Source organism: Dreissena polymorpha, chromosome 3 (genome assembly GCF_020536995.1).
Source record: "Dreissena polymorpha isolate Duluth1 chromosome 3, UMN_Dpol_1.0, whole genome shotgun sequence".
Taxonomy (NCBI): domain Eukaryota; kingdom Metazoa; phylum Mollusca; class Bivalvia; order Myida; family Dreissenidae; genus Dreissena; species Dreissena polymorpha.
In genome coordinates, this window is record NC_068357.1 from 14,646,379 (window position 1) to 14,673,252 (window position 26,874).

Genomic DNA, 26,874 nt, shown 5'->3' on the forward strand with positions numbered 1-26,874 from the left:
CTTTATCAATTATGTCTTTAATATAATCTGCACCTTTAAATAATAAGCTTTATAAATTAAATCAAAATTTGTGAGAAAAAAAGCTTTCCTTTTCAAAAGGCCTGTTTTCAGCAAAGATTCTCCAATACATACGTCTCAACAGATTTAAAACTGTACTATGGCTATCTCTGTATATATGTACATATTCTGGTTCAATTCATTCTCTCATAATTCTGTACAATCTCAATTCTCATATCAAAAGCAAAATCTGGCCAATATTGGCAAAACATTTATTAAGGATTTTCATTAACACAAACTATCATCATTTACTGTAAGTAGATATATAAAATGAATTGTGGACACATGCAAATCATGTTACCGGTATGTGATGTACATGCATAGAGATTTGGGAGGATTTATCTATAATAACCAATAAGGAAGTTATTTATATTAAGATTTAATGCATTTTGTACTATTTGCCTTTTTAGTTTGAGAGTTTGCAAGGTCAATTTTTAAAATCTCATTTTACGAGATGCCCATTTAATTTAGTACTGTGATGTACTTATTGCAGCTCAGTTCTTTTACCTATGTATTTCAGCTTTGGGAAAAAATGGAGAGTGGGACAATGCTACGCAGTAAGTACCATAGTATGTGTGTGGACAGTGCCGAGGTGCAAGGTAAGGGGTTGGTTGCCAATCCTTGTGATCATCAGTCGCCCAGTCAGAAGTGGACGTTCAGCATGTCAACTTGACGTTGACCTACATAGCTTATCGTAGGAGAAAAAACAAGGGCATTTAGGTATTGGGTTATCTGGTTGTGTGTTCACCAAACTGATTTTTTCAGATTTTTTGTTTGCCTATTAAGGATCAAACGAATTTAAATCTATTTTGTTTTTCTTTGTTGGGTTAATAAGACTTGCTTGATCACCTTTAAAAATGCCATGACATCTTGCAAATACAAAACAATACAACAGCATCACTGTTCAAACCGTAATGTTAATAAAAGCTTACAGATTTGCATTATTCCTTAAAACTTAGGAATGTTATTTAACCAAAGGTGCATCATTTGGACTTTGCTTATGTATAGTACAGATTTAACCCATTTATGCCTAGCATCTAGGAAAAAGGCCTTGGCAAACAGCGTAGACCCAGATCAGATGCCGCATGATGCGGCGTATCAGGGCCTGCGCTGTTTGCTTAAAGGAATTTCTGTAAGAAATATTCTAAATATAGAAATAAAAATACTAGACATCCCTAATTTTGGAAATAAATTGATCCAATTTAGAAAGATGGGAGAGTCCACTAGGCATAAATGGGTTAAATATCTACCAGTATTCTGTTTTTACTGATCATCACTTACTTTTATCCAGAAGTTCTTCAGGAACATTCTTGTATTATTTTGTGAAAAGTTGAAACAATATTTTACGAAATTACATGTTGTTCACCAATTTTTCCCAGTATTTTGGGAATGGTGCAAGGTTAACATTGGAATAGAATAATTTGGATTCAGAATCTTATCTCTTTTATTGAGAGTCTACCAGAATGGATTTAACATTTGATGGAAATTATGTTCCATTTGTTCTCTATCTTGTTCTTTATTGTTTTGAGGATGTTTCTTAAAATGTACAGATAGATGTATTAAAGCACAATTCTGAGGATCATTTAGATAAATTGGTTCTGTTGGAACGTTTATCGGTGGTAATTAATACTTCAACATTGGTACAATTCAATTGTTAACAGTAAAGGGGAGAGATGTCTTATAATTATTGTAAATTCAAACAACCTGAAAAATTGTCTGATTCATATAAATTATGTTTCGCAGTAAAAAAGCTGCTTTTGAATTTATTTATTTTAATTTGGTTGTGTGTGAATTAGGAGACATTCCATAGAATGTTTCAAAATAAATAGTAATTGTGCAAATGTATTGGTTTAAAAAACATATACATGTGTTCAAACTCTAAGCATTTACCGTCTAAAACATTAACTTACGGTTTTAACGTTTATGTACATACATATGTGTAATATATTTGTGAAGCAATAATGAAGCTATGACATTGTAGTTTAGATGCTAGATTTTATACTTTTAGGACCTTGTCTCAAATTGTGTCATATTTAAGCATTTTAAACTTTTATTCATGTTTTAGTTTTGATTCATGTTATTTTAAGTCAGCATTTGCATCCAGTCAATTTTGAAGGGGTGTTTCATAGAGCAATCAGGGTGGGTGGGGGAGTGGCTTAAAGTCTCCTCTGTCATTTTCGTTAACAAGTACGTATTTCACATTTGCTTTGCCTTAAATTTATTGCATGTTCAGTTGCTGATTAATGCTCAACACAGAATTTAGAGATGTAAGGTGTTAGAAGACAGATGCCAACATTTAAGGATGTTGGTGCTGTAAGCTATTTTTCCCCTGGAAGATGCATGTTAACTCTTTCAGTGCATGAACCGAATTATGAAGGCCTTTGCAAACAGTTTGGATCCAGGTGAGACACCACAGAACGTGGCATCTCATCAGGATCCAAACTGTTTGCTTTTCTGATAGTATTCTTTGAATTTTTTTTAGAAAAAATGCTAATTTTAGAAATTCAGCAGACGACATTTTAGCAGACGACAGATTTCCCAGCATGCAAAGGGTTAAACAACTGATGTTGTAAATTGTTACTCAGCTTCAAACTGCTCAAGATTCTTAGAGCGTTCTTTGAATACTTTTATATAAAACATTCTATTTTGATATACATGACAAGAAATGTCCATTAAAATGGGGTAAATCATATTTGAAATGTTGTTTTTGTTTTTGTAGAAATATTTACTTATCATATAAATGCAGCCTTGTTAATATTGATTGAAGCATATGAGTTGTAAATATTATTTTTGCTCATGTCTTACAATAATAGCAGATATATAATTTCAGATCTCATATTATCCATAAATGAACCAATATATTATTGTTTTCTTTGTAAGAAGTATTATTTTGCTTGTTTGAATAGAATACATACGCTTTATTGAATCTACGACAATATTTTGTAAATTGTCTTTTTTCCAAAGTGAACATGTGTCTCCAAAATTATAACAGGAAACACTGTGATTCGAAACAGTTTGAGTTGCTGTAAATATGGGTGCTTATGTTTAATTTTTAGCATTTTTATTTTGAATGCCTAAATTAATTTCATGCATATGCTGCTACTGTTATTTTGCTTCGTTTCTGGACAATCATTTATCATAATTTGAGTCGTGTTCTGAGAAAACTGGGCATAATGCATGTGCGTAAAGTGTCGTCCCAGATTAGCCTGTGCAGTCCACACAGCCTAATCAGGGACGACACTTTCCGCTTTTATGACATTTTTCGTTTAAATGAAGTCCCTTATTAGCAAAAATCCAATTTAGGCAGAAAGTGTCGTCCCTAATCTGGGACAGCACTTTGTGCACATGCATTATGCCAAGTTTTATCAGAACTCGACTCATTTTGTTTGAATAGTGGTTAACTGCTGCACCTTTTTAGCTAACCTGAGCACAACGTGCTCATGGTGAGCTTTTGTGATCACCTTTTGTCCGTCGTCCGTCGTGCGTTGTGCGACGTCAACATTTGCATTTTTCACTCTCTAGAGGCCACATTTATTGTCCAATCTTCATGAAATTTGGTCAGAAGATTGGTTTGAATGATATCTTGGATGAGGTCGAAAATGGTTACGTTTGCTTGAAAAACAAGGCTGCCAAGGGGCGGGGCATTTTTTCTTAAATGGCTATATATGGCTATAGCAAAATTTGTTAACACTTTGGAGGCCACATTTATTGTCCGATCCTCATGAAACTTGGTCAGAAGATTCATCCCAATGATATCTTGGACGAGTTTGAAAATGATGTCCGTTTGTAGAAAAACATTATTCCTTATATTGCTATAGTAAAACCTTGTTAACACTCTAGAGGCCACATTTATTTTCCGATCTTCATGAAACTTGCTCAGATGATTTGTCCCAATGATATCTTGGATGAGTTCAAAAATGGTAACCTTGGCTTGAAAAATGTGGCTGCCAAGGGGCGGGGCATTTTTCCTAATATGGCTATATATGGCTATAGTAAAATCTTGTTAACTTTCTAGTTTGCTCAATCTTCATGAACTTTGGTCAGAACATTGGTTTCCTGTGTAGTAAAGTTTGGTTTTATTATGTCAATATTATGTGACATTAACTGTGTTGTGTAATTTTTCATAACACAGAATTTTCATAGTTAACATAACTGTTTTAGTCATTACCACTTATGATAAGCCTTTCAACTAATAGATAACTGAAAGAAAGACAACATGTACATGATTTAACAGTATTTATGCAGTATTTATCTCCCTTGTTTAACCTGGTTCAGTAATCTATTTTTAGTTCTGCTCTGGAATTTGGGAAGATATTGATCATTGATAAATGCACTTTTCTGAGGGAAAATTGACTACTCTGCCATTGATCTCTTCTGACCTGTATAAAATAAGCTGTTTTGGCTGATTTAAACACCTCTTGATGCTTTCTTGAAAAGTTAACAGCTCTTGAAAAAGGTTGGAATTTTGAAATAATTAAACTCTAAATTATTTTTAACACCAGCAGCAAGACATTTTGGCATTATTATCTAAATTATTCTTATTATTTAAATTATTTTTATTTGGCATTTTCTAAATTAGAAAGACTCTATTCTATTTGAATAACTGTAGTAAATTTTTCTTATTTTTACATTTGATTCACTGAAGTTTCCTAATCTCCATAAATATTGTTCTTTAGATAAAATAAGACCTATTTTGTAAACTAGATTTTTGAAGCACTTTCTAGACTTACAGTAACTTATATTTATATCACTTTTTTTTTACAGATTTTGAACTTCTTTTTACATTCATTAAGGTATTTGCTGTATGTTGTTCATTTTTGTAATGATACTTAGATTCTTTAGACTTGGCTTGTACCTGTTCTTAATTTTCTGTCATTGTTCTTCATTTTCCGAGTTCTTGGAATGAAAATTAGTTATTTTTGTTAAAGCTGCCTTGGTTTTGTCTTATAAATAAATTCTTTGAGTGTATTTAGGCGTCCCTGACTGAACGCCTTTAGTAAATTGAATTACAACCAGTCAGTATATTCATCCTGACCGGAAATAAGAGTTTGTCAAATAAATATTTCCGCATTACATAAGTGCTTACAAAGTTACATAACTTGTAACCGTCCTGTGACCGGTTCATTTGCGTTAGCAAAGGAGACCGCACTACCACACCTGGATAGGACAGTTGAGTTAGATAATGGTTTGGATCGGTAAAAAAACATGGCTGCCAGGGGGGGGGGTCTTTTTCCTTATATTTATATAGTAAAAAAGCTTGTGAACACTCTAGAAGTCACATGTTTTGCCTAATCATCATAAAATTTTGTCAAAACATTAGTTATGTGGTTGTCTCGGACGAGTTTTAAAATGGTCATGATCAGTGAAAAAACATGGCCGCCAGGGAGTGGGGCAGTTTTCTTTATATGTATATAGTGACAACATGTGAACAGTCTAGAAGACACATTTTTTTCCCAATCTTCATGAAATTTGGACATATCTTGGAAGAGTTAAAATAAGGTTCAGGTCTGTTAAAAAAACATGGCCGCCAAGGGGCCATTTGTTGTTCATTCTTCATGGTTAGAACATTTGTTCCATTGCTATCTTGAGCTGCAAAGAACAGGTCATTTCTTTTTATCTCAGGTGAGCAACTTTGGGCCTTTCAGGCCCTCTTGTTTTAACAACTGCTGTTATTGTGGAATTATTTTTTTAATGAAAGTTTTTAATTGTTTTGCATTTATTAAGTATAGCACTATGTATATTTTTGTATACAGAATTTATTATTAATTTATGTCATTTTGTTACCAAACTTTTTTGACTGGTTGAAAAAGAAAAGTGTTTGTTTGGCTTTTATGCATTTTGATGGACCTTGTTATTACTTTTTTCAATTCAACTTTTGTTATCGTATATTTATTTGATCTTTGAACTTCTACCGTGTCAAATCCATTTTGTTTGCTCAATGCGTGTTGTATAGGTTGTAATCTGTACCTGCAGTATTACCGGTATTATGTTGTATGTTGATATGGCAACGAAAGTCTTGATTCGTCCTCCATAATCCTTTTTTACCAAGTCTTAGATTAAAGTTTAGACTTAGGTACATTATTAAAGTATAGACTTATACTGGAGAATAAAGAATAGACTTTGGCTTAAAGAGTAATTTGATGCATTCCCAAGTATAATATCATTTTGAAATATGCTTTATATGGATTATTAAAATTGTTTTTCATAGAGAGTGGTTTAATCAGAATTGGTCAGTACCAAATATAATCCAATGAAGTTCATTTTTCTAACAGAATAGTTTCAGGGATATCTTCTATACTTCCAAAGAAGTAATTCTAACAATGCTCATGTGAAAATTGACCAGTATGCTATACCTCTACATAAAGCACACAGTCCCAAAGTTGCAAAAGACAATCGGGGTGCTTCTGTCGACGTCCATTATATAAAACTTTTTTTTACTCTTTGACTCATTTATGCATAGCATCTAGAAAAAAGGCCTTGGCAAACAGCGTAGACCCAGATGAGACGCCGCATCATGCCACATCTCATCTGGGTCTGCGCTGTTTGCTTAAAAAATTTCTGTAAGAAATATTCTAAATATAGAAATAAATATACTAGACATTCTTAATTTTGGAAATAAATTGATCCAATTTAGAAGGATGGGAGAGTCCACTAGGCATAAATGGGTTAATATAACTTATTCTCATGCGGGTAATAGCTACTTACATTATACTTTGTTAAGCTGGTACCAAAAATCGAAACAACTTAGAGTGCTCAGTGTTATTCAATACTTGTACTTAATTGCAGAGTTTGCTTTATTTTGTGTGTTGATAATGAAACAGTACTGTTGTATGTGATATAGATATGTTTAGCAGATACCCCAGATTGGCACTTAAATTATCACTGTCCGTTACATTGTTCTGTCACTGGTCTTGTTTGAAATCTCATATTTCAGTCTCCATGGCATATATTTGTAATGTTTATAGATTTTTTGTCTAGTCATTCATGTTATCCACATATTTTTATCAGTATTGTTACACTTGTGGTTTATTGGGTATTTGTGTCTTGTTCTGAGAAAACTGGGCTTAATTCATGTGCGTTAGGTGTCGTCCCAGATTAGCCTGTGCAGTCCACACATGCTAATCAGGGAAGACACTTTTCGCTTTTATGGTATTTTTAGTTTCAAGGAAGTCCCTCCTTACCGAAAATCAAGTTTAGGCAGAAAGTGTTGTCCCTGATTAGCCTGTGCGGACTGCACAGGCTAATCTGGGACGATACTTTACGCACATGTATTATGCCCAGTTTTATCAGAACAAGACACATTTTAATGGATTGATTCTTGTTCTGGGAAGACTATGTAATACAGAAGCGTTAGGTGTCGTTACAGATTAGCCTGTGCAGTCGGCACTGCCTAATCAGGAAAGTCACTTTCCGCATTAACTTATTTTCCTTAAGGAGAAGCTGCCTTTAAATGAAAAATTCTATAAAAGTGGAAGTTTGTCCCAGAATAACCTGTGGGGACTGCACATGTGCACATGCATTAAGCCCAGTTTTCACAGCAACAGGCTCTATTGAATGAAAATTACTGAAAATGTACATTTGAAATGAAATTCGTTTTATTAATTTCAAATTTTATTATTTTACTATTTAAATTTAAGCTTTAACAGAACAGCGTGCATTTTAAGAAAAGATTTAAACAAATATCGCTGCTATAATGTGTAAAGCAGAGTTGTGTTAGTGCTCATGTTTTTCTTTCTTTTTTTTACAATAAAATGTTCATTGATTTTCAGATATATATCTTTCATGTTGGATGTAATATATTCCATTAATTTGCAATATTTTTATATAATGTTTGCCTTATTGCTAGGTTATGTTTGTTAAATATACTATCAATGAAAGACGGTAAAGGGTAAATCTGTGTTGCTTTTACTTTCACTCTACATTACTGGACATTTCCTCCTTCCAAAGGTGTTTAGATCTTCACACACACTATTGCAAAAATCCAAATGAATGTGCCATTTCAAAATTAACCTCTCAGATGTATTCTATTAAGTGCTGCAGTCCTTTAGAAAATCAAATTAAATTTTAGACCTTGTTTACTTGATTAAAGTTTTAAAGGCTTCATTTCTAACACTTAAATACTGATGAGCAGCAAACAGCATACAACCTGAACAGACTGCGAGGTACTCACATGCTGATCTGGTTTTATGCCTTTTTCAGTTGCTGAGCAGGAAATGGTTAATGTAAGCAATACAAGTTTGCGCTCTGTCTGTAAATATTCTAGTCTTTACAGTCAGGTAAGTCAAATGTGTTAGCAATTTGTACTGCTTTGACTTTTGTTAAAAGTGTAATCAATCAGAAACTATGTGCCTAAAGTGTATAAGGTGTTCTTTGAGAAGTCCCATACAGTTAATGGCTTTTCATTTGAGTTGTTATATGAATCAGTTTCCAAAGACGGATGATACATTATACAAATCTGAGGCTAAAACTTCTTATGAAACCCTTTTTCTGTCTTTATCAGCAAGTACAAAAGACATCTAAAAACAACTTGGTGGAAAGTAAAATCTTTCAAAAATTGGATTTATAGTGTAAACACTGTGTCAGTAATAAATCTTTTTGCTAAATTTATCAAAGAAAAGCGTTATTATCTACTCTTTATTTTAGCTATTTTTTATGACCAATAATAAACTAACAAAGATTTCACATGGAGTGCGGAGTGTAAGAATATACTGCATACATTATTTGTTGAATCAATGAATTTTTTTGGAAAAATTGTCATTTTCTGCCAAAATTTTGAAGTCCCTTAAACATGTGATATGACTATATGTAACATCAAACTGGTATAACAGGCTTGAAATGGTGGTATAGGAATATTATGCCACTGATTACACATAGCTTAAATTTGCTGTTGGGCAAAAAACAACAATTGGACCGATGGAAACAAGAGACTACGAGTTAAATAAAGAAAAGGCAATGAAAAAGAATCTCTATGCGACCACAAGGGACCACGCGATTGTCAAGGTGACTGGTGGTGGGCTGAAAATCGAATTTAGTACTGGTATGTATGAACTTTTCAAAAGCTGTGCTAATGAGTTTTACCAGTCTGAAACTTTGAAATTAAATGTCAAAAAACACCAGTGTATGATAATATTGGTAGTTTAGTGGAAACTAAATACAAGCTATCATCCGGAAGAAATGGTGTGTATACAATTAACTTGTATCACACAAAATGTTCGTGTCTGGTTAATGGGAAAATGGTGAATCAGTTTGCGGAAAGTGACTTAAAAGAAATCATACAACTCACTTCAAATAAATTAATATCAGAAAACTTGACCGTCGATGAAGTGAATGCAAAATTTCAGGAAATTCTTCAGGAATGCATGCTAGTGTTAACAAATAAACAAACTGAAGAAAAAGATGTATGTTGTTTGAGACCGGAAATAAATGATTTCATTTTCATGGTAAATACCAAGCAACCTGAAAATTTTGAATCGGTGTTAAAAGTTCAACACGTGATAATTGACGCAAGAACTCAAACAAAGAGCACCGGGATTGAATTTGATTTTGAAACACTTTTGTTTGATTCAAACAATTCAAAAGTCTGTAAGTGATATGCGCAAAGATGTATGTGAGCACATCTTAAACACCAATCGCGGATTCAATGAGATGAAAGACATTATCCATAGTGTAAAAGTAAATAGTACAACGAATTCCCGAGGTACGGACGACAAATGCGATTGTTTACAGGAAAACGTTCAAGACCTGAAGCAAACACTCGACCAATTAAATATATCTGTACAGAAAAAATTTCAATCGCTAGGAGATATACTTAAGGCAAACTCCCTACCAAGTGTTCTTTCCAAAGGTTATATGAATGGCTCTGTAGAAGCAAGAAGTAAACGGATGTCCGATGATCTCGTTGAAAATGACACATTACTAGAAACCGAACAAGTGACACTTGAGCCTAGCCCACAAGCGATCTCCGATATACAAGAAAGTACTGTGCATTTTGAAGAAGAAACCAATAAAGGCGAGCATAGATCGAACTTTACACCACAAACGTCGAAGACGTTACTGATTGGAGATTCAATTTTGAGAGGCATAAATAAGCGAGGATTATGCGAAACTGTGGACATATGCACTTTGCCAGGGAAGACAATGCTGGATATCTGTGAAAAGCTGCGAAAAATGAATGTCTCTGACTTATCAAAAATAAAAATATTTGCTGGTGGGAATGATGTCTCGAATGGCCAGCCAATTTCAATAATCAAAGATGTAATCTTGCAGACTTCGCAATGCATTCAAGATCAAACAAATTGTGAAATATTTATTTGTAAAATAAATCCTCGACGTGATGTTGATGTACGCGATTTCAACTCAATGCTAGAAGATGTATCAAGCGAACTTCCGGTAAAGCTGATCGATTGTTATAATTGTTTTGTGTACGGAAACGGACAATTGGCGAATCGACTATTCAGACCTGATGGAATTCACCCAAGAAATCATGGATCAAGTTCACTTGTGGCAGCAATCTATGAAGTAGTGCATATAACTAAGAAAAGAATGCAGCAGCAACAACAACAACATCGTCAACTTGATCAAAATCAGCGGAGGCGTACTTCTAACGGTGACTTCAAAAACGGGCATCGTGAATACCGGAGCGCTAAACCGAACTTCCAATACGGGCTTCATGGCTTTAGGAACGGGCATCGTGACTTCCGGAACGGTTATCATGACTTCCGGAAAGGGCATCATGACTTCCGTAATGGGCACCATAACTTCTTCAGGCAGCATGATCTAAGGAACGCACACCTGGAAACTCGGAGTGAATATCAGGATTGTCATAATGAAAATCGTAACTTCCGGTACGTTCGTCGACACGTCAATCATGAAAACAGTCGACACTGCACGAACTGTGGACGTCAAAATCATGTTACACGTGACTGCAGACTACCCAAAAGACAATAGGTTATTGATGACAGACGTACTACATCGTTATATTGCACAAATAAATTTGACATTCTTTCGTCGGTATGTAACCAATGTGACTCGCACAAATGTAAGTGTAGTTTAATTATTGCTAATGATGGTACAAATCAACATAAACCACATTGCTTGAGATTGAATAATGTTAAATGTAGCACAATAAATAATTTAGACACTGATATATCATCCCTGGATAGTGACGTTCTTATGGAATCTCACATACAATCTACTTTAAAATGTAACATAAATAATGATCATTATATTCCATTTACATATAAAGGTCTGCATATTATGCATTTGAATATCCAACATTTATTGCCTAAATTGGATGAAATTCGTGTTTACTTACACGAAAATAGTTCTTTAGATAGAGCAGGCTTTTGTGAAACATTTTTAAATGATAAAACGGAGATTAATACAATATCCATTTCCGGTTACAGCATTGTAAGACGTGATAGGGCTATTTCTGCTGGAGGCGGTATAATAGTTTATATAAAAGATAGCATCTCTTTTGTACGTAGACATTATTTAGAAAGTGACGATATTGAATCTATTTGGCTACAAATCAACATTGTAAAGTACAAACCATATCTAATTAACTTTGTTTATCGCCCACCAAATAGCCCTCAATCTTGGACGACACTTTACGCACATGTATTATGCCCAGTTTTATCAGAACAAGACACATTTTAATGGATTGATTCTTGTTCTGGGAAGACTATGTAATACAGAAGCGTTAGGTGTCGTTACAGATTAGCCTGTGCAGTCGGCACTGCCTAATCAGGAAAGTCACTTTCCGCATTAACTTATTTTCCTTAAGGAAAAGCTGCCTTTAAATGAAAAATTCTATAAAAGTGGAAGTTTGTCCCAGAATAACCTGTGGGGACTGCACATGTGCACATGCATTAAGCCCAGTTTTCACAGCAACAGGCTCTATTGAATGAAAATTACTGAAAATGTACATTTGAAATGAAATTCGTTTTATTAATTTCAAATTTTATTATTTTACTATTTAAATTTAAGCTTTAACAGAACAGCGTGCATTTTAAGAAAAGATTTAAACAAATATCGCTGCTATAATGTGTAAAGCAGAGTTGTGTTAGTGCTCATGTTTTTCTTTCTTTTTTTACAATAAAATGTTCATTGATTTTCAGATATATATCTTTCATGTTGGATGTAATATATTCCATTAATTTGCAATATTTTTATATAATGTTTGCCTTGTGTTTGTGACCTTATTGCTAGGTTATGTTTGTTAAATATACTATCAATGAAAGACGGTAAAGGGTAAATCTGTGTTGCTTTTACTTTCACTCTACATTACTGGACATTTCCTTCTTCCAAAGGTGTTTAGATCTTCACACACACTATTGCAAAAATCCAAATGAATGTGCCATTTCAAAATTAACCTCTCAGATGTATTCTATTAAGTGCTGCAGTCCTTTAGAAAATCAAATTAAATTTTAGACCTTGTTTACTTGATTAAAGTTTTAAAGGCTTCATTTCTAACACTTAAATACTGATGAGCAGCAAACAGCATACAACCTGAACAGACTGCGAGGTACTCACATGCTGATCTGGTTTTATGCCTTTTTCAGTTGCTGAGCAGGAAATGGTTAATGTAAGCAATACAAGTTTGCGCTCTGTCTGTAAATATTCTAGTCTTTACAGTCAGGTAAGTCAAATGTGTTAGCAATTTGTACTGCTTTGACTTTTGTTAAAAGTGTAATCAATCAGAAACTATGTGCCTAAAGTGTATAAGGTGTTCTTTGAGAAGTCCCATACAGTTAATGGCTTTTCATTTGAGTTGTTATATGAATCAGTTTCCAAAGACGGATGATACATTATACAAATCTGAGGCTAAAACTTCTTATGAGACCATTTTTCTGTCTTTATCAGCAAGTACAAAAGACATCTAAAAACAACTTGGTGGAAAGTAAAATCTTGCAAAAATTGGATTTATAGTGTAAACACTGTGTCGGGAATAAATCTTTTTGCTAAATTTATCAAAGAAAAGCGTTATTATCTACTCTTTATTTTAGCTATTTTTTTATGACCAATAATAAACTAACAAAGATTTCACATGGAGTGCGGAGTGTAAGAATATACTGCATACATTATTTGTTGAATCAATGAATTTTTTTGGGAAAATTGTCATTTTCTGCCAAAATTTTGAAGTCCCTTAAACATGTGATATGACTATATGTAACATCAAACTGGTATAACAGGCTCGAAATGGTGGTATAGGATTATTATGCCACTGATTACACATAGCTTAAATTTGCTGTTGGGCACCGTATGTATACACTGCTAACTATTTGAGACGTGTTCTGAGAAAACTGGGAATAATGCATGAGCGTAAAGTGTCATCCAAGATTAGCCTGTGTAGTCCACACAGTACGTTCCGACACTTTCCACTTTTATGACATTTTTCGTTTAAATTAAGTCACTTCTTAGCAAAAATCCAATTTAGGCGGAAAGTGTCGTCCCTGATCTGGGGCGACTCTTTACACACATGCGTTATGCCCAGTTTTCTCAGAACGCGACTGATTTGAGCTGAATTCTGGGAAAACTGGGCTTCGTGCATGTCTTAAAGTGTCGTCTCAGTTTAGCCTGTGCAGTCAGTCTTTTGTAGCCTCTTCGAGTACGTAATTCTGCACTCGCCGTTGTACTATTGGGTACATCTCACTGCATGATACTCTCGCTTCGTGAAGTTCGACTGCAAGTTTCGCTATCATGGGCATAATCACGTCGTTCATGAAAGCTGGATACCCCCTTGATATACGAAATACCTTCCAACTGGGGTAAGCTGGAATAAATTGCGCGTCTCTTGATTCAATGCTATATCGTATATTCGCGTTTATTAAATATGTCTCGATGTGTCGTTGCGTCCGTTCTCTTGTATTGCTTAATGCGTTTCTAACGGCAGTAACGTCAATGACGTCGTGACGTTGCAAAATCGTCCAATCGTACATAAGCTAACATAATGACCGTGTTCCGTTTGCAGTTTTCTGTAAATATTTAAAGCCAATTCATTAGACATTTATATATTAACAAACGGTATCGCGGATACACGGGTAGAGCGTTGATAATAATCATCTCAGTGAATATATCAGAACCATGTTCAAGTTGAATACAGGTCAGCACGGCAATGTACATTTCCGTATATTATGTTGTACATTGTGCGGAATTATTCTCTTCCGAAAAATGATACTGTATAATTGTTACAATTGCGTCGTATCGAAAATGCTTTGTTTTAGCCGGATATTGTCGGAAAAGGTACACTTATTCTTCCTATATGTATCTGCTTTTTGTTTAGTCCACAATAGTGTTGATTTCCCCTGACGTCATGACGTTACTTCCGGCATAACAAGTTTTAAAAAGCTCCGTTAAATTATGCGCTTTATCTAAGATTTTACAGACAATAACAATGATATAAATGTAAAATTTAATGTAAATAATAGAGTATTTGACAGCGGTCATTTTGATACCAATTGAACATGGCAGAACGGATACAGAATTGCGCGTTGATCGCTACAAAAAAATCCGGGCTTGAAACAACAATTGGACCGATGGAAACAAGAGACTACGAGTTAAATAAAGAAAAGGCAATGAAAAAGAATCTCTATGCGACCACAAGGGACCACGCGATTGTCAAGGTGACTGGTGGTGGGCTGAAAATCGAATTTAGTACTTGTATGTATGAACTTTTCAAAAGCTGTGCTAATGAGTTTTACCAGTCTGAAACTTTTAAATTTAAATGTCAAAAAACACCAGTGTATGATAATATTGGTAGTTTAGTGGAAACTAAATACAAGCTATCATCCGGAAGAAATGGTGTGTATACAATTAACTTGTATCACACAAAATGTTCGTGTCTGGTTAATGGGAAAACGGTGAATCAGTTTGCGGAAAGTGACTTATAAGAAATCATACAACTCACTTCAAATAAATTAATATCAGAAAACTTGACCGTCGATGAAGTGAATGCAAAATTTCAGGAAATTCTTCAGGAATGCATGCTAGTGTTAACAAATAAACAAACTGAAGAAAAAGATGTATGTTGTTTGAGACCGGAAATAAATGATTTCAATTTCGTGGTAAATACCAAGCAACCTGAAAATTTTGAATCGGTGTTAAAAGTTCAACACGTGATAATTGACGCAAGTACTCAAACGGAGAGCACCGGGATTGAATTTGATTTTTAAACACTTTTGTTTGATTCAAACAATTCAAAAGTATGTAAGTGATATGCGCAAAGATGTATGTGAGCACATCTTAAACACCAATCGCGGATTCAATGAGATGAAAGACATTATCCATAGTGTAAAAGTAAATAGTACAACGAATTCCCGAGGTACGGACGACAAATGCGATTGTTTACAGGAAAACGTTCAAGACCTGAAGCAAACACTCGACCAATTAAATATATCTGTACAGAAAAAATTTCAATCGCTAGGAGATATACTTAAGGCAAACTCCCTACCAAGTGTTCTTTCCAAAGGTTATATGAATGGCTCTGTAGAAGCAAGAAGTAAACGGATGTCCGATGATCTCGTTGAAAATGACATATTACTAGAAACCGAACAAGTGACACTTGAGCCTAGCCCACAAGCGATCTCCGATATACAAGAAAGTACTGTGCATTTTGAAGAAGAAACCAATAAAGGCGAGCATAGATCGAACTTTACACCACAAACGTCGAAGACGTTACTGATTGGAGATTCAATTTTGAGAGGCATAAATAAGCGAGGATTATGCGAAACTGTGGACATATGCACTTTGCCAGGGAAGACAATGCTGGATATCTGTGAAAAGCTGCGAAAAATGAATATCTCTGACTTATCAAAAATAAAAATATTTGCTGGTGGGAATGATGTCTCGAATGGCCAGCCAATTTCAATAATCAAAGATGTAATCTTGCAGACTTCGCAATGCATTCAAGATCAAACAAATTGTGAAATATTTATTTGTAAAATAAGTCCTCAGCGTGATGTTGATGTACGCGATTTCAACTCAATGCTAGAAGATGTATTAAGCGAACTTCCGGTAAAGCTGATCGATTGTTATAATTGTTTTGTGTACGGAAACGGACAATTGGCGAATCGACTATTCAGACCTGATGGAATTCACCCAAGAAATCATGGATCAAGTTCACTTGTGGCAGCAATCAATGAAGTAGTGCATATAACTAAGAAAAGAATGCAGCAGCAACAACAACAACATCGTCAACTTGATCAAAATCAGCGGAGGCGTACTTCTAACGGTGACTTCAAAAACGGGCATCGTGAATACCGGAGCGCTAAACCGAACTTCCAATACGGGCTTCATGGCTTTAGGAACGGGCATCGTGACTTCCGGAACGGTTATCATGACTTCCGGAAAGGGCATCATGACTTCCGTAATGGGCACCATAACTTCTTCAGGCAGCATGATCTAAGGAACGCACACCTGGAAACTCGGAGTGAATATCAGGATTGTCATAATGAAAATCGTAACTTCCGGTACGTTCGTCGACACGTCAATCATGAAAACAGTCGACACTGCACGAACTGTGGACGTCAAAATCATGTTACACGTGACTGCAGACTACCCAAAAGACAATAGGTTATTGATGACAGACGTACTACATCGTTATATAGCACAAATAAATTTGAAATTCTTTCGTCGGTATGTAACCAATGTGACTCGCACAAATGTAAGTGTAGTTTAATTATTGCTAATGATGATACAAATCAACATAAACCACATTGCTTGAGATTGAATAATGTTAAATGTAGCACAATAAATAATTTAGACACTGATATATCATCCCTGGATAGTGACGTTTTTATGGAATCTCACATACAATCTACTTTAAAATGTAACATAAATAATGATCATTATATTCCATTTACATATAAAGGTTTGCATATTATGCATTTGAATATCCATCATTTATTGCCTTAATTGGATGAAATTCGTGTTTACTTACACGAAAATAGTTCTTTAGATATAGTAGGCTTTTGTGAAACATTTTTAAATGATAAAACGGAGATTAATACAATATCCATTTCCGGTTACAGCATTGTAAGACGTGATAGGGCTATTTCTGCTGGAGGCGGTATAATAGTTTATATAAAAGATAGCATCTCTTTTGTACGTAGACATTATTTAGAAAGTGACGATATTGAATCTATTTGGCTACAAATAAACATTGTAAAGTACAAACCATATCTAATTAACTTTGTTTATCGCCCACCAAATAGCGCTCAATCTTGGACGACACTTTACGCACATGTATTATGCCCAGTTTTATCAGAACAAGACACATTTTAATGGATTGATTCTTGTTCTGGGAAGACTATGTAATACAGAAGCGTTAGGTGTCGTTACAGATTAGCCTGTGCAGTCGGCACTGCCTAATCAGGAAAGTCACTTTCCGCATTAACTTATTTTCCTTAAGGAGAAGCTGCCTTTAAATGAAAAATTCTATAAAAGTGGAAGTTTGTCCCAGAATAACCTGTGGGGACTGCACATGTGCACATGCATTAAGCCCAGTTTTTACAGCAACAGGCTCTATTGAATGAAAATTACTGAAATGTACATTTGAATTGAAATTCGTTTTATTAATTTCAAATTTTATTATTTTACTATTTAAATTTAAGCTTTAACAGAACAGCGTGCATTTTAAGAAAAGATTTAAACAAATATCGCTGCTATAATGTGTAAAGCAGAGTTTTGTTAGTGCTCATGTTTTTCTTTCTTTTTTTTACAATAAAATGTTCATTGATTTTCAGATATATATCTTTCATGTTGGATGTAATATATTCCATTAATTTGCAATATTTTTATATAATGTTTGCCTTGTGTTTGTGACCTTATTGCTAGGTTATGTTTGTTAAATATACTATCAATGAAAGACGGTAAAGGGTAAATCTGTGTTGCTTTTACTTTCACTCTACATTACTGGACATTTCCTCCTTCCAAAGGTGTTTAGATCTTCACACACACTATTGCAAAAATCCAAATGAATGTGCCATTTCAAAATTAACCTCTCAGATGTATTCTATTAAGTGCTGCAGTCCTTTAGAAAATCAAATTAAATTTTAGACCTTGTTTACTTGATTAAAGTTTTAAAGGCTTCATTTCTAACACTTAAATACTGATGAGCAGCAAACAGCATACAACCTGAACAGACTGCGAGGTACTCACATGCTGATCTGGTTTTATGCCTTTTTCAGTTGCTGAGCAGGAAATGGTTAATGTAAGCAATACAAGTTTGCGCTCTGTCTGTAAATATTCTAGTCTTTACAGTCAGGTAAGTCAAATGTGTTAGCAATTTGTACTGCTTTGACTTTTGTTAAAAGTGTAATCAATCAGAAACTATGTGCCTAAAGTGTATAAGGTGTTCTTTGAGAAGTCCCATACAGTTAATGGCTTTTCATTTGAGTTGTTATATGAATCAGTTTCCAAAGACGGATGATACATTATACAAATCTGAGGCTAAAACTTCTTGAGACCCTTTTTCTGTCTTTATCAGCAAGTACAAAAGACATCTAAAAACAACTTGGTGGAAAGTAAAATCTTGCAAAAATTGGATTTATAGTGTAAACACTGTGTCAGTAATAAATCTTTTTGCTAAATTTATCAAAGAAAAGCGTTATTATCTACTCTTTATTTTAGCTATTTTTTTATGACCAATAATAAACTAACAAAGATTTCACATGGAGTGCGGAGTGTAAGAATATACTGCATACATTATTTGTTGAATCAATGAATTTTTTTGGGAAGATTGTCATTTTCTGCCAAAATTTTGAAGTCCCTTAAACATGTGATATGACTATATGTAACATCAAACTGGTATAACAGGCTCGAAATGGTGGTATAGGATTATTATGCCACTGATTACACATAGCTTGAATTTGCTGTTGGGCACCGTATGTATACACTGCTAACTATTTGAGACGTGTTCTGAGAAAACTGGGAATAATGCATGAGCGTAAAGTGTCATCCCAGATTAGCCTGTGTAGTCCACACAGTACGTTCCGACACTTTCCACTTTTATGACATTTTTCGTTTAAATTAAGTCACTTCTTAGCAAAAATCCAATTTAGGCGGAAAGTGTCGTCCCTGATCTGGGGCGACTCTTTACACACATGCGTTATGCCTAGTTTTCTCAGAACGCGACTGATTTGAGCTGAATTCTGGGAAAAATGGGCTTCGTGCATGTCTTAAAGTGTCGTCTCAGTTTAGCCTGTGCAGTCAGTCTTTTGTAGCCTCTTCGAGTACGTAATTCTGCACTCGCCGTTGTACTATTGGGTACATCTCACTGCATGATACTCTCGCTTCGTGAAGTTCGACTGCAAGTTTCGCTATCATGGGCATAATTACGTCGTTCATGAAAGCTGGATACCCCCTTGATATACGAAATACCTTCCAACTGGGGTAAGCTGGAATAAATTGCGCGTCTCTTGATTCAATGCTATATCGTATATTCGCGTTTATTAAATATGTCTCGATGTGTCGTTGCGTCTGTTCTCTTGTATTGCTTAATGCGTTTCTAACGGCAGTAACGTCAATGACGTCGTGACGTTGCAAAATCGTCCAATCGTACACAAGCTAACATAATGACCGTGTTCCGTTTGCAGTTTTCTGTAAATATTTAAAGCCAATTCATTAGACATTTATATATTAACAAACGGTATCGCGGATACACGGGTAGAGCGTTGATAATAATCATCTCAGTGAATATATCAGAACCATGTTCAAGTTGAATACAGTGATGCTCTGTTTGGTCAGCACGGCAATGTACATTTCCGTATATTATGTTGTACATTGTGCGGAATTATTCTCTTCCGAAAAAATGATACTGTATAATTGTTACAATTGCGTCGTATCGAAAATGCTTTGTTTTAGCCGGATATTGTCGGAAAAGGTACACTTATTCTTCCTATCTGTATCTGCTTTTTGTTTAGTCCACAATAGTGTTGATTTCCCCTGACGTCATGACGTTACTTCCGGCATAACAAGTTTTAAAAAGCTCCGTTAAATTATGCGCTTTATCTAAGATTTTACAGACAATAACAATGATATAAATGTGAAATTTAATGTAAATAATAGAGTATTTGACAGCGGTCATTTTGATACCAATTGAACATGGCAGAACGGATACAGAATTGCGCGTTGATCGCTACAAAAAAAATCCGGACTTGAAACAACAATTGGACCGATGGAAACAAGAGACTACGAGTTAAATAAAGAAAAGGCAATGAAAAAGAAACTCTATGCGACCACAAGGGACCACGCGATTGTCAAGGTGACTGGTGGTGGGCTGAAAATCGAATTTAGTACTTGTATGTATGAACTTTTAAAAAGCTGTGCTAATGAGTTTTACCAGTCTGAAACTTTTAAATTTAAATGTCAAAAAACACCAGTGTATGATAATATTGGTATTTTAGTGGAAACTAAATACAAGCTATCATCCGGAAGAAATGGTGTGTATACAATTAACTTGTATCACACAAAATGTTCGTGTCTGGTTAATGGGAAAATGGTGAATCAGTTTGCGGAAAGTGACTTATAAGAAATCATACAACTCACTTCAAATAAATTAATATCAGAAAACTTGACCGTCGATGAAGTGAATGCAAAATTTCAGGAAATTCTTCAGGAATGCATGCTAGTGTTAACAAATAAACAAACTGAAGAAAAAGATGTATGTTGTTTGAGACCGGAAATAAATGATTTCAATTTCATGGTAAATACCAAGCAACCTGAAAATTTTGAATCGGTGTTAAAAGTTCAACACGTGATAATTGACGCAAGTACTCAAACGGAGAGCACCGGGATTGAATTTGATTTTGAAACACTTTTGTTTGATTCAAACAATTCAAAAGTATGTAAGTGATATGCGCAAAGATGTATGTGAGCACATCTTAAACACCAATCGCGGATTCAATGAGATGAAAGACATTATCCATAGTGTAAAAGTAAATAGTACAACGAATTCCCGAGGTACGGACGACAAATGCGATTGTTTACAGGAAAACGTTCAAGACCTGAAGCAAACACTCGACCAATAAAATATATCTGTACAGAAAAAATTTCAATCGCTAGGAGATATACTTAAGGCAAACTCCCTACCAAGTGTTCTTTCCAAAGGTTATATGAATGGCTCTGTAGAAGCAAGAAGTAAACGGATGTCTGATGATCTCGTTGAAAATGACACATTACTAGAAACCGAACAAGTGACACTTGAGCCTAGCCCACAAGCGATCTCCGATATACAAGAAAGTACTGTGCATTTTGAAGAAGAAACCAATAAAGGCGAGCATAGATCGAACTTTACACCACAAACGTCGAAGACGTTACTGATTGGAGATTCAATTTTGAGAGGCGTAAATAAGCGAGGATTATGCGAAACTGTGGACATATGCACTTTGCCAGGGAAGACAATGCTGGATATCTGTGAAAAGCTGCGAAAAATGAATATCTCTGACTTATCAAAAATAAAAATATTTGCTGGTGGGAATGATGTCTCGAATGGCCAGCCAATTTCAATAATCAAAGATGTAATCTTGCAGACTTCGCAATGCATTCAAGATCAAACAAATTGTGAAATATTTATTTGTAAAATAAGTCCTCGACGTGATGTTGATGTACGCGATTTCAACTCAATGCTAGAAGATGTATCAAGCGAACTTCCGGTAAAGCTGATCGATTGTTATAATTGTTTTGTGTACGGAAACGGACAATTGGCGAATCGACTATTCAGACCTGATGGAATTCACCCAAGAAATCATGGATCAAGTTCACTTGTGGCAGCAATCAATGAAGTAGTGCATATAACTAAGAAAAGAATGCAGCAGCAACAACAACAACATCGTCAACTTGATCAAAATCAGCGGAGGCGTACTTCTAACGGTGACTTCAAAAACGGGCATCGTGAATACCGGAGCGCTAAACCGAACTTCCAATACGGGCTTCATGGCTTCAGGAACGGGCATCGTGACTTCCGGAACGGTTATCATGACTTCCGGAAAGGGCATCATGACTTCCGTAATGGGCACCATAACTTCTTCAGGCAGCATGATCTAAGGAACGCACACCTGGAAACTCGGAGTGAATATCAGGATTGTCATAATGAAAATCGTAACTTCCGGTACGTTCGTCGACACGTCAATCATGAAAACAGTCGACACTGCACGAACTGTGGACGTCAAAATCATGTTACACGTGACTGCAGACTACCCAAAAGACAATAGGTTATTGATGACAGACGTACTACATCGTTATATAGCACAAATAAATTTGACATTCTTTCGTCGGTATGTAACCAATGTGACTCGCACAAATGTAAGTGTAGTTTAATTATTGCTAATGATGATACAAATCAACATAAACCACATTGCTTGAGATTGAATAATGTTAAATGTAGCACAATAAATAATTTAGACACTGATATATCATCCCTGGATAGTGACGTTCTTATGGAATCTCACATACAATCTACTTTAAAATGTAACATAAATAATGATCATTATATTCCATTTACATATAAAGGTTTGCATATTATGCATTTGAATATCCAACATTTATTGCCTAAATTGGATGAAATTCGTGTTTACTTACACGAAAATAGTTCTTTAGATATAGTAGGCTTTTGTGAAACAATTTTAAATGATAAAACGGAGATTAATACAATATCCATTTCCGGTTACAGCATTGTAAGACGTGATAGGGCTATTTCTGCTGGAGGCGGTATAATAGTTTATATAAAAGATAGCATCTCTTTTGTACGTAGACATTATTTAGAAAGTGACGATATTGAATCTATTTGGCTACAAATCAACATTGTAAAGTACAAACCATATCTAATTAACTTTGTTTATCGCCCACCAAATAGCCCTCAATCTTGGATTGACTCATTTGAATTACAGATAAATAAGGCAGACATTGAAGATTGTAATATGTATTCAACCGGGGATTTTAATTTTCACTGTTTAAGCCAAAACATATTTAACAATAAGAAATGGGAAAAACTTATCACTGATTTTAATTTAAAACAACACGTGTCTTTTCCAACAAGGGTTACGGAACGTTCATCATCAATATTAGACCATTTGTATTCAAAATATGACAACATTTCTGAGGTAATCATACCAAAAATAGGCATAAGTGACCATTACCCAGTAGTTTTTACATTAAGCGTCAAAGGTAAAATTGTTACAACAGATGATCATAAAATTATTAAGTACAGATGTTTTAACAAATTTAATGAAATCAATTTTCAAAATGACTTAGCAAATGCTAATTTTGATATGGTTAAAACAATAGAGGATGCTAATGAGGCATTTGAAGTATTTTATAACTAATATTATTAAACTCAGTCCTTAATAAGAATGCCCCTATCAAATATAAAAAAGTGAAGAGATTACAACAACCTGGTTGGTACAACGAAAACGTAAAACAAGCAAGGTCTTTAAGGGATAAATATAAACGTGAATCTAATTGGCCACAATATAAGTTGTGGCGTACTAAATGTAACAGTGCAATCAAAATGGCTAAAAAAGAATATTTTTCGAATGCGGTACAAAACAAAACAAGTGCGAAATCGCTCTGGAAAACTATTAAATTAGCATCAAATGAACACATAGAATCCTCTATTTTGCCAAATGTAATAAGGAAGGATGATCAGATAATATCTGGTAAAACAAATGTAGCTAATGCACTTAATGACCACTTTGTTGACATCTCGAAACTTATTAAAAAGACTAAATTTGCTGAACACGATTTCCACTCACTGAAAACATATCTAGATGCTAAGCTAGAATCTAAGCATTTCTCTGTTCAGTTTATTACTACATCAGAAGTTAGTATTTTAATTAATCAACTTCATTCAAACAAATCTGCTGGGGCTGATGGTATAGGGCCCAGCATTATTAAACTTTGCAAAGAATTCATTATACAACCAATCACTGCTCTTATAAATAACTGTATATCACATGGAACCTTTCCCGACATGCTTAAAATTGCAAACGTAATACCTTTATACAAGGGTGGATCGGTAGAAGATCCCAATAATTATAGACCAATATCACTTTTACCTACTATATCTAAAATATTTGAAAAGCATATAGCTAAACAATTGCATATATATATAGAATCTACAGGTCTATTAAACAAAACTCAGTCGGGTTTTCGCAAATATCATTCTTGTCAAACAGCATTGATTAATATAGTTGATTCATAGCTTAAACAAATTGATAATGGAAATCTGGTAGGTACAATTTTCTTGGATTTTTAAAAAGCATTTGATCTTGTGGACCATAGGGTTCTTTTACACAAATTAAAACTTTATCATTTTAATGATATGTCATGCGACCTATTTTCTTCATATCGCCGCAATCGATTTCAGTTTATCAAAGCAGAAAACACTACCTCTACTTGTAAAAGCATCATTGCTGGTGTTCCCCAAGGATCTATTTTAGGACCTCTTCTATTTCTTATTTACGTTAATGATCTTTCGCTAGATCTTACATGTGATTCTGCAATGTATGCTGATGATACAACATTGCACACTGTGGGAACAAATATTCAAACACTTCAAAATAAGCTACAAACAAATCTTTCAATTGTTAATGATTGGTGCCAAACTAATAACATGATTATTAATCCACTAAAAACTACTTGTATGGTATTAGGGTCAAAACGGAAAGCTCAAAACATAACAGGTCTAAAACTTAAAATTTCAGATACGGTGATCAAAACAGTAAATTGTCAAGAACTTCTTGGCCTTTATATTGACAATACTCTATCTTGGAAACTACACATTAACAGCGTTTGTTCAAAAATGTCATCACGAATGTTTCTTTTGCAAAAAATAAAACCATATTTAACCCTTGAAATGTGTAAGCTCTTTTATAATGGTTATATCTCACCTATATCCGACTACGCATGCGTTACCTGGAGTTCAGCGGCCAAAACGGAAATTAATAGAATAGTCAAAATACAAAAGCGTTGTGGTGCACATATTTTAAATAAAAAGTACAACACTAATTCAAAAACACTATTTAAAGATCTAAAATGGTTGACTTTCGAACAGCGTAATCACTATTTCACGTCAGTTATTGTATTTAAAGCATTTCACAATCAAACCCCAACAAACATACGTGACCTTTTGACACCTTCACAAAATAATCACTATAACTTGCGATCTTGCGAAAAGGGGGATTTAAAGCTAGTGCGAATACCCAAAACAAACTATTTCAAACAATCGTTTGAATTTTCTAGCAAAACAATTTGGAATTCGTTACCCAATCTATACGTCAAACAAACAATTTAATTACATTTAAGAAAAAATTAAAAGCTTATCTTTCTTCCACACTTAATGAAATAAACTGAACATGCTTCATGTTGTTTTGGTAAATAACATTAGTTTAATGTTTAAATACTGTTCTTGCATAAATGGTTATTGTAGTTTTATGTCTGTCATTTGTTTTTAATTATAATATATATCATTATATGTGCATGCATATATGATTCTTTATGTTTTGTTCTTATTGCTCAAGATGAAATGTGATGTATTTGTTGTAAATTGTATCTTGTTAGAAGACCTTGTTGAAAATAAGAAATGTATTATATAAATTGCATATTATGTAATTTCATCTGATGTATTTCTTAACAAGTCTATCTTCTTTAAATAAAGATTTTATTATTATTATTATTATTATTGTTGAGGTAAAAATCCAAATCACTTTCAAAATGGCTGCATATTGTTTAACGTCATGCTCACGTATACCAAACTTTATAATTAATGTATCTCATTATTAAAAACTTGCGAAAATATTAATATTCACCTTATCTATGCAATATAAGATGAAATCGAGATTTCGAACCCCGATTCACAACATATCTTACCAATGGGTTTACGAATTGAATTAATAAGAAGTAAACGGGGCTTAATTCATGTGCGTAAAGTGGCGTTCCAGATAAGCCTGTGCAGTTCGATTCGCGAATCAGGGAAGACAACGTGAAGTTAATTAATACCAAAATCTTGATCCGCGAAACTAAATGACTGATTGACTGAGTGAGTGACTTTGTGATTGAGTGACTGACTGAGTGAGGGAGTGAAGGAGTGAGTGACTGACTGACTGAACGATTGAGTGACTGACTAAATGAGTGATTGATATGCGTCTATTTAAAATGTATTATTTACCATTAAGGCATTATAATGAGCGTATCGAAACTACTGGAAATGCGTTCCTGGGTTCTCCCTGTGCTTTGTGTTGGAAGCTTAACAATTGTTTATATTCGCATTGTCTTGTTCATCTATTCATCCATCCATCCATTCATTCATTTATATATTCATCCATTCATTTATTGACATGATCATCCGTGTTAGTGAGATAAATAACTCTCAAATCTTGAATGCAGCGATTAGATGTAATGAAATGTATTATTTTCCGTAGTTCAAAATACAACAAATGCTTAAATATAATGGTTAGACTCAACCACCAATAAGTCAAACGGCACCATTTAACATCAATAATTCTTTAATGGGGTATCTGAAAAGTAGCATCGGTTTCGGATTCAGGAAGACAAAATCACATAGATTGGACTATCTTATTGTTTTATTTCACTGGAATGTAAGGTGTACTGGGTTTTGCGCTTCTGTTAAAAGGGTGCTGCATTCTTATCGAAATGCACCATTTAAACTAAATAATTCTTTAACGGGTCGAGATATCGAAAAATTAACACCGGATTCGTATTCAGCGATATTCATAGGGATTTCACTATGATATTGTTTGATTTCGATGGAGCGAACGAGCTAGCGAGCGAGCGTATTTCATCTGTGCACGTAAATAGGAC

General features: G+C 34.4%; 4 protein-coding genes across 8 annotated transcripts in view; 2 read left to right on the forward strand and 2 right to left on the reverse strand.

Annotated features, from left to right (window-relative positions):
* LOC127873062 (polypeptide N-acetylgalactosaminyltransferase 2-like) overlaps window positions 1-6,181 on the forward strand; it is a 38,568-nt gene extending 32,387 nt beyond the window's left edge. For both annotated transcript variants that reach the window (XM_052416642.1, XM_052416643.1), the window contains one exon: window positions 578-6,181. In XM_052416642.1, the coding sequence (XP_052272602.1) occupies window positions 578-730 (153 nt within the window). In that variant the 3' untranslated portion in view covers window positions 731-6,181. The remainder of the gene's footprint in view (window positions 1-577) is intronic.
* LOC127873085 (uncharacterized) overlaps window positions 1-26,874 on the reverse strand; it is a 309,934-nt gene that overhangs the window by 173,411 nt on the left and 109,649 nt on the right. The gene's annotated exons all lie outside the window — the stretch shown is intronic.
* The window catches only part of LOC127873077 (galactose mutarotase-like), a 320,608-nt gene that overhangs the window by 135,637 nt on the left and 158,097 nt on the right, over window positions 1-26,874 (forward strand). The gene's annotated exons all lie outside the window — the stretch shown is intronic.
* LOC127873084 (uncharacterized) overlaps window positions 1-26,874 on the reverse strand; it is a 344,149-nt gene that overhangs the window by 50,234 nt on the left and 267,041 nt on the right. The gene's annotated exons all lie outside the window — the stretch shown is intronic.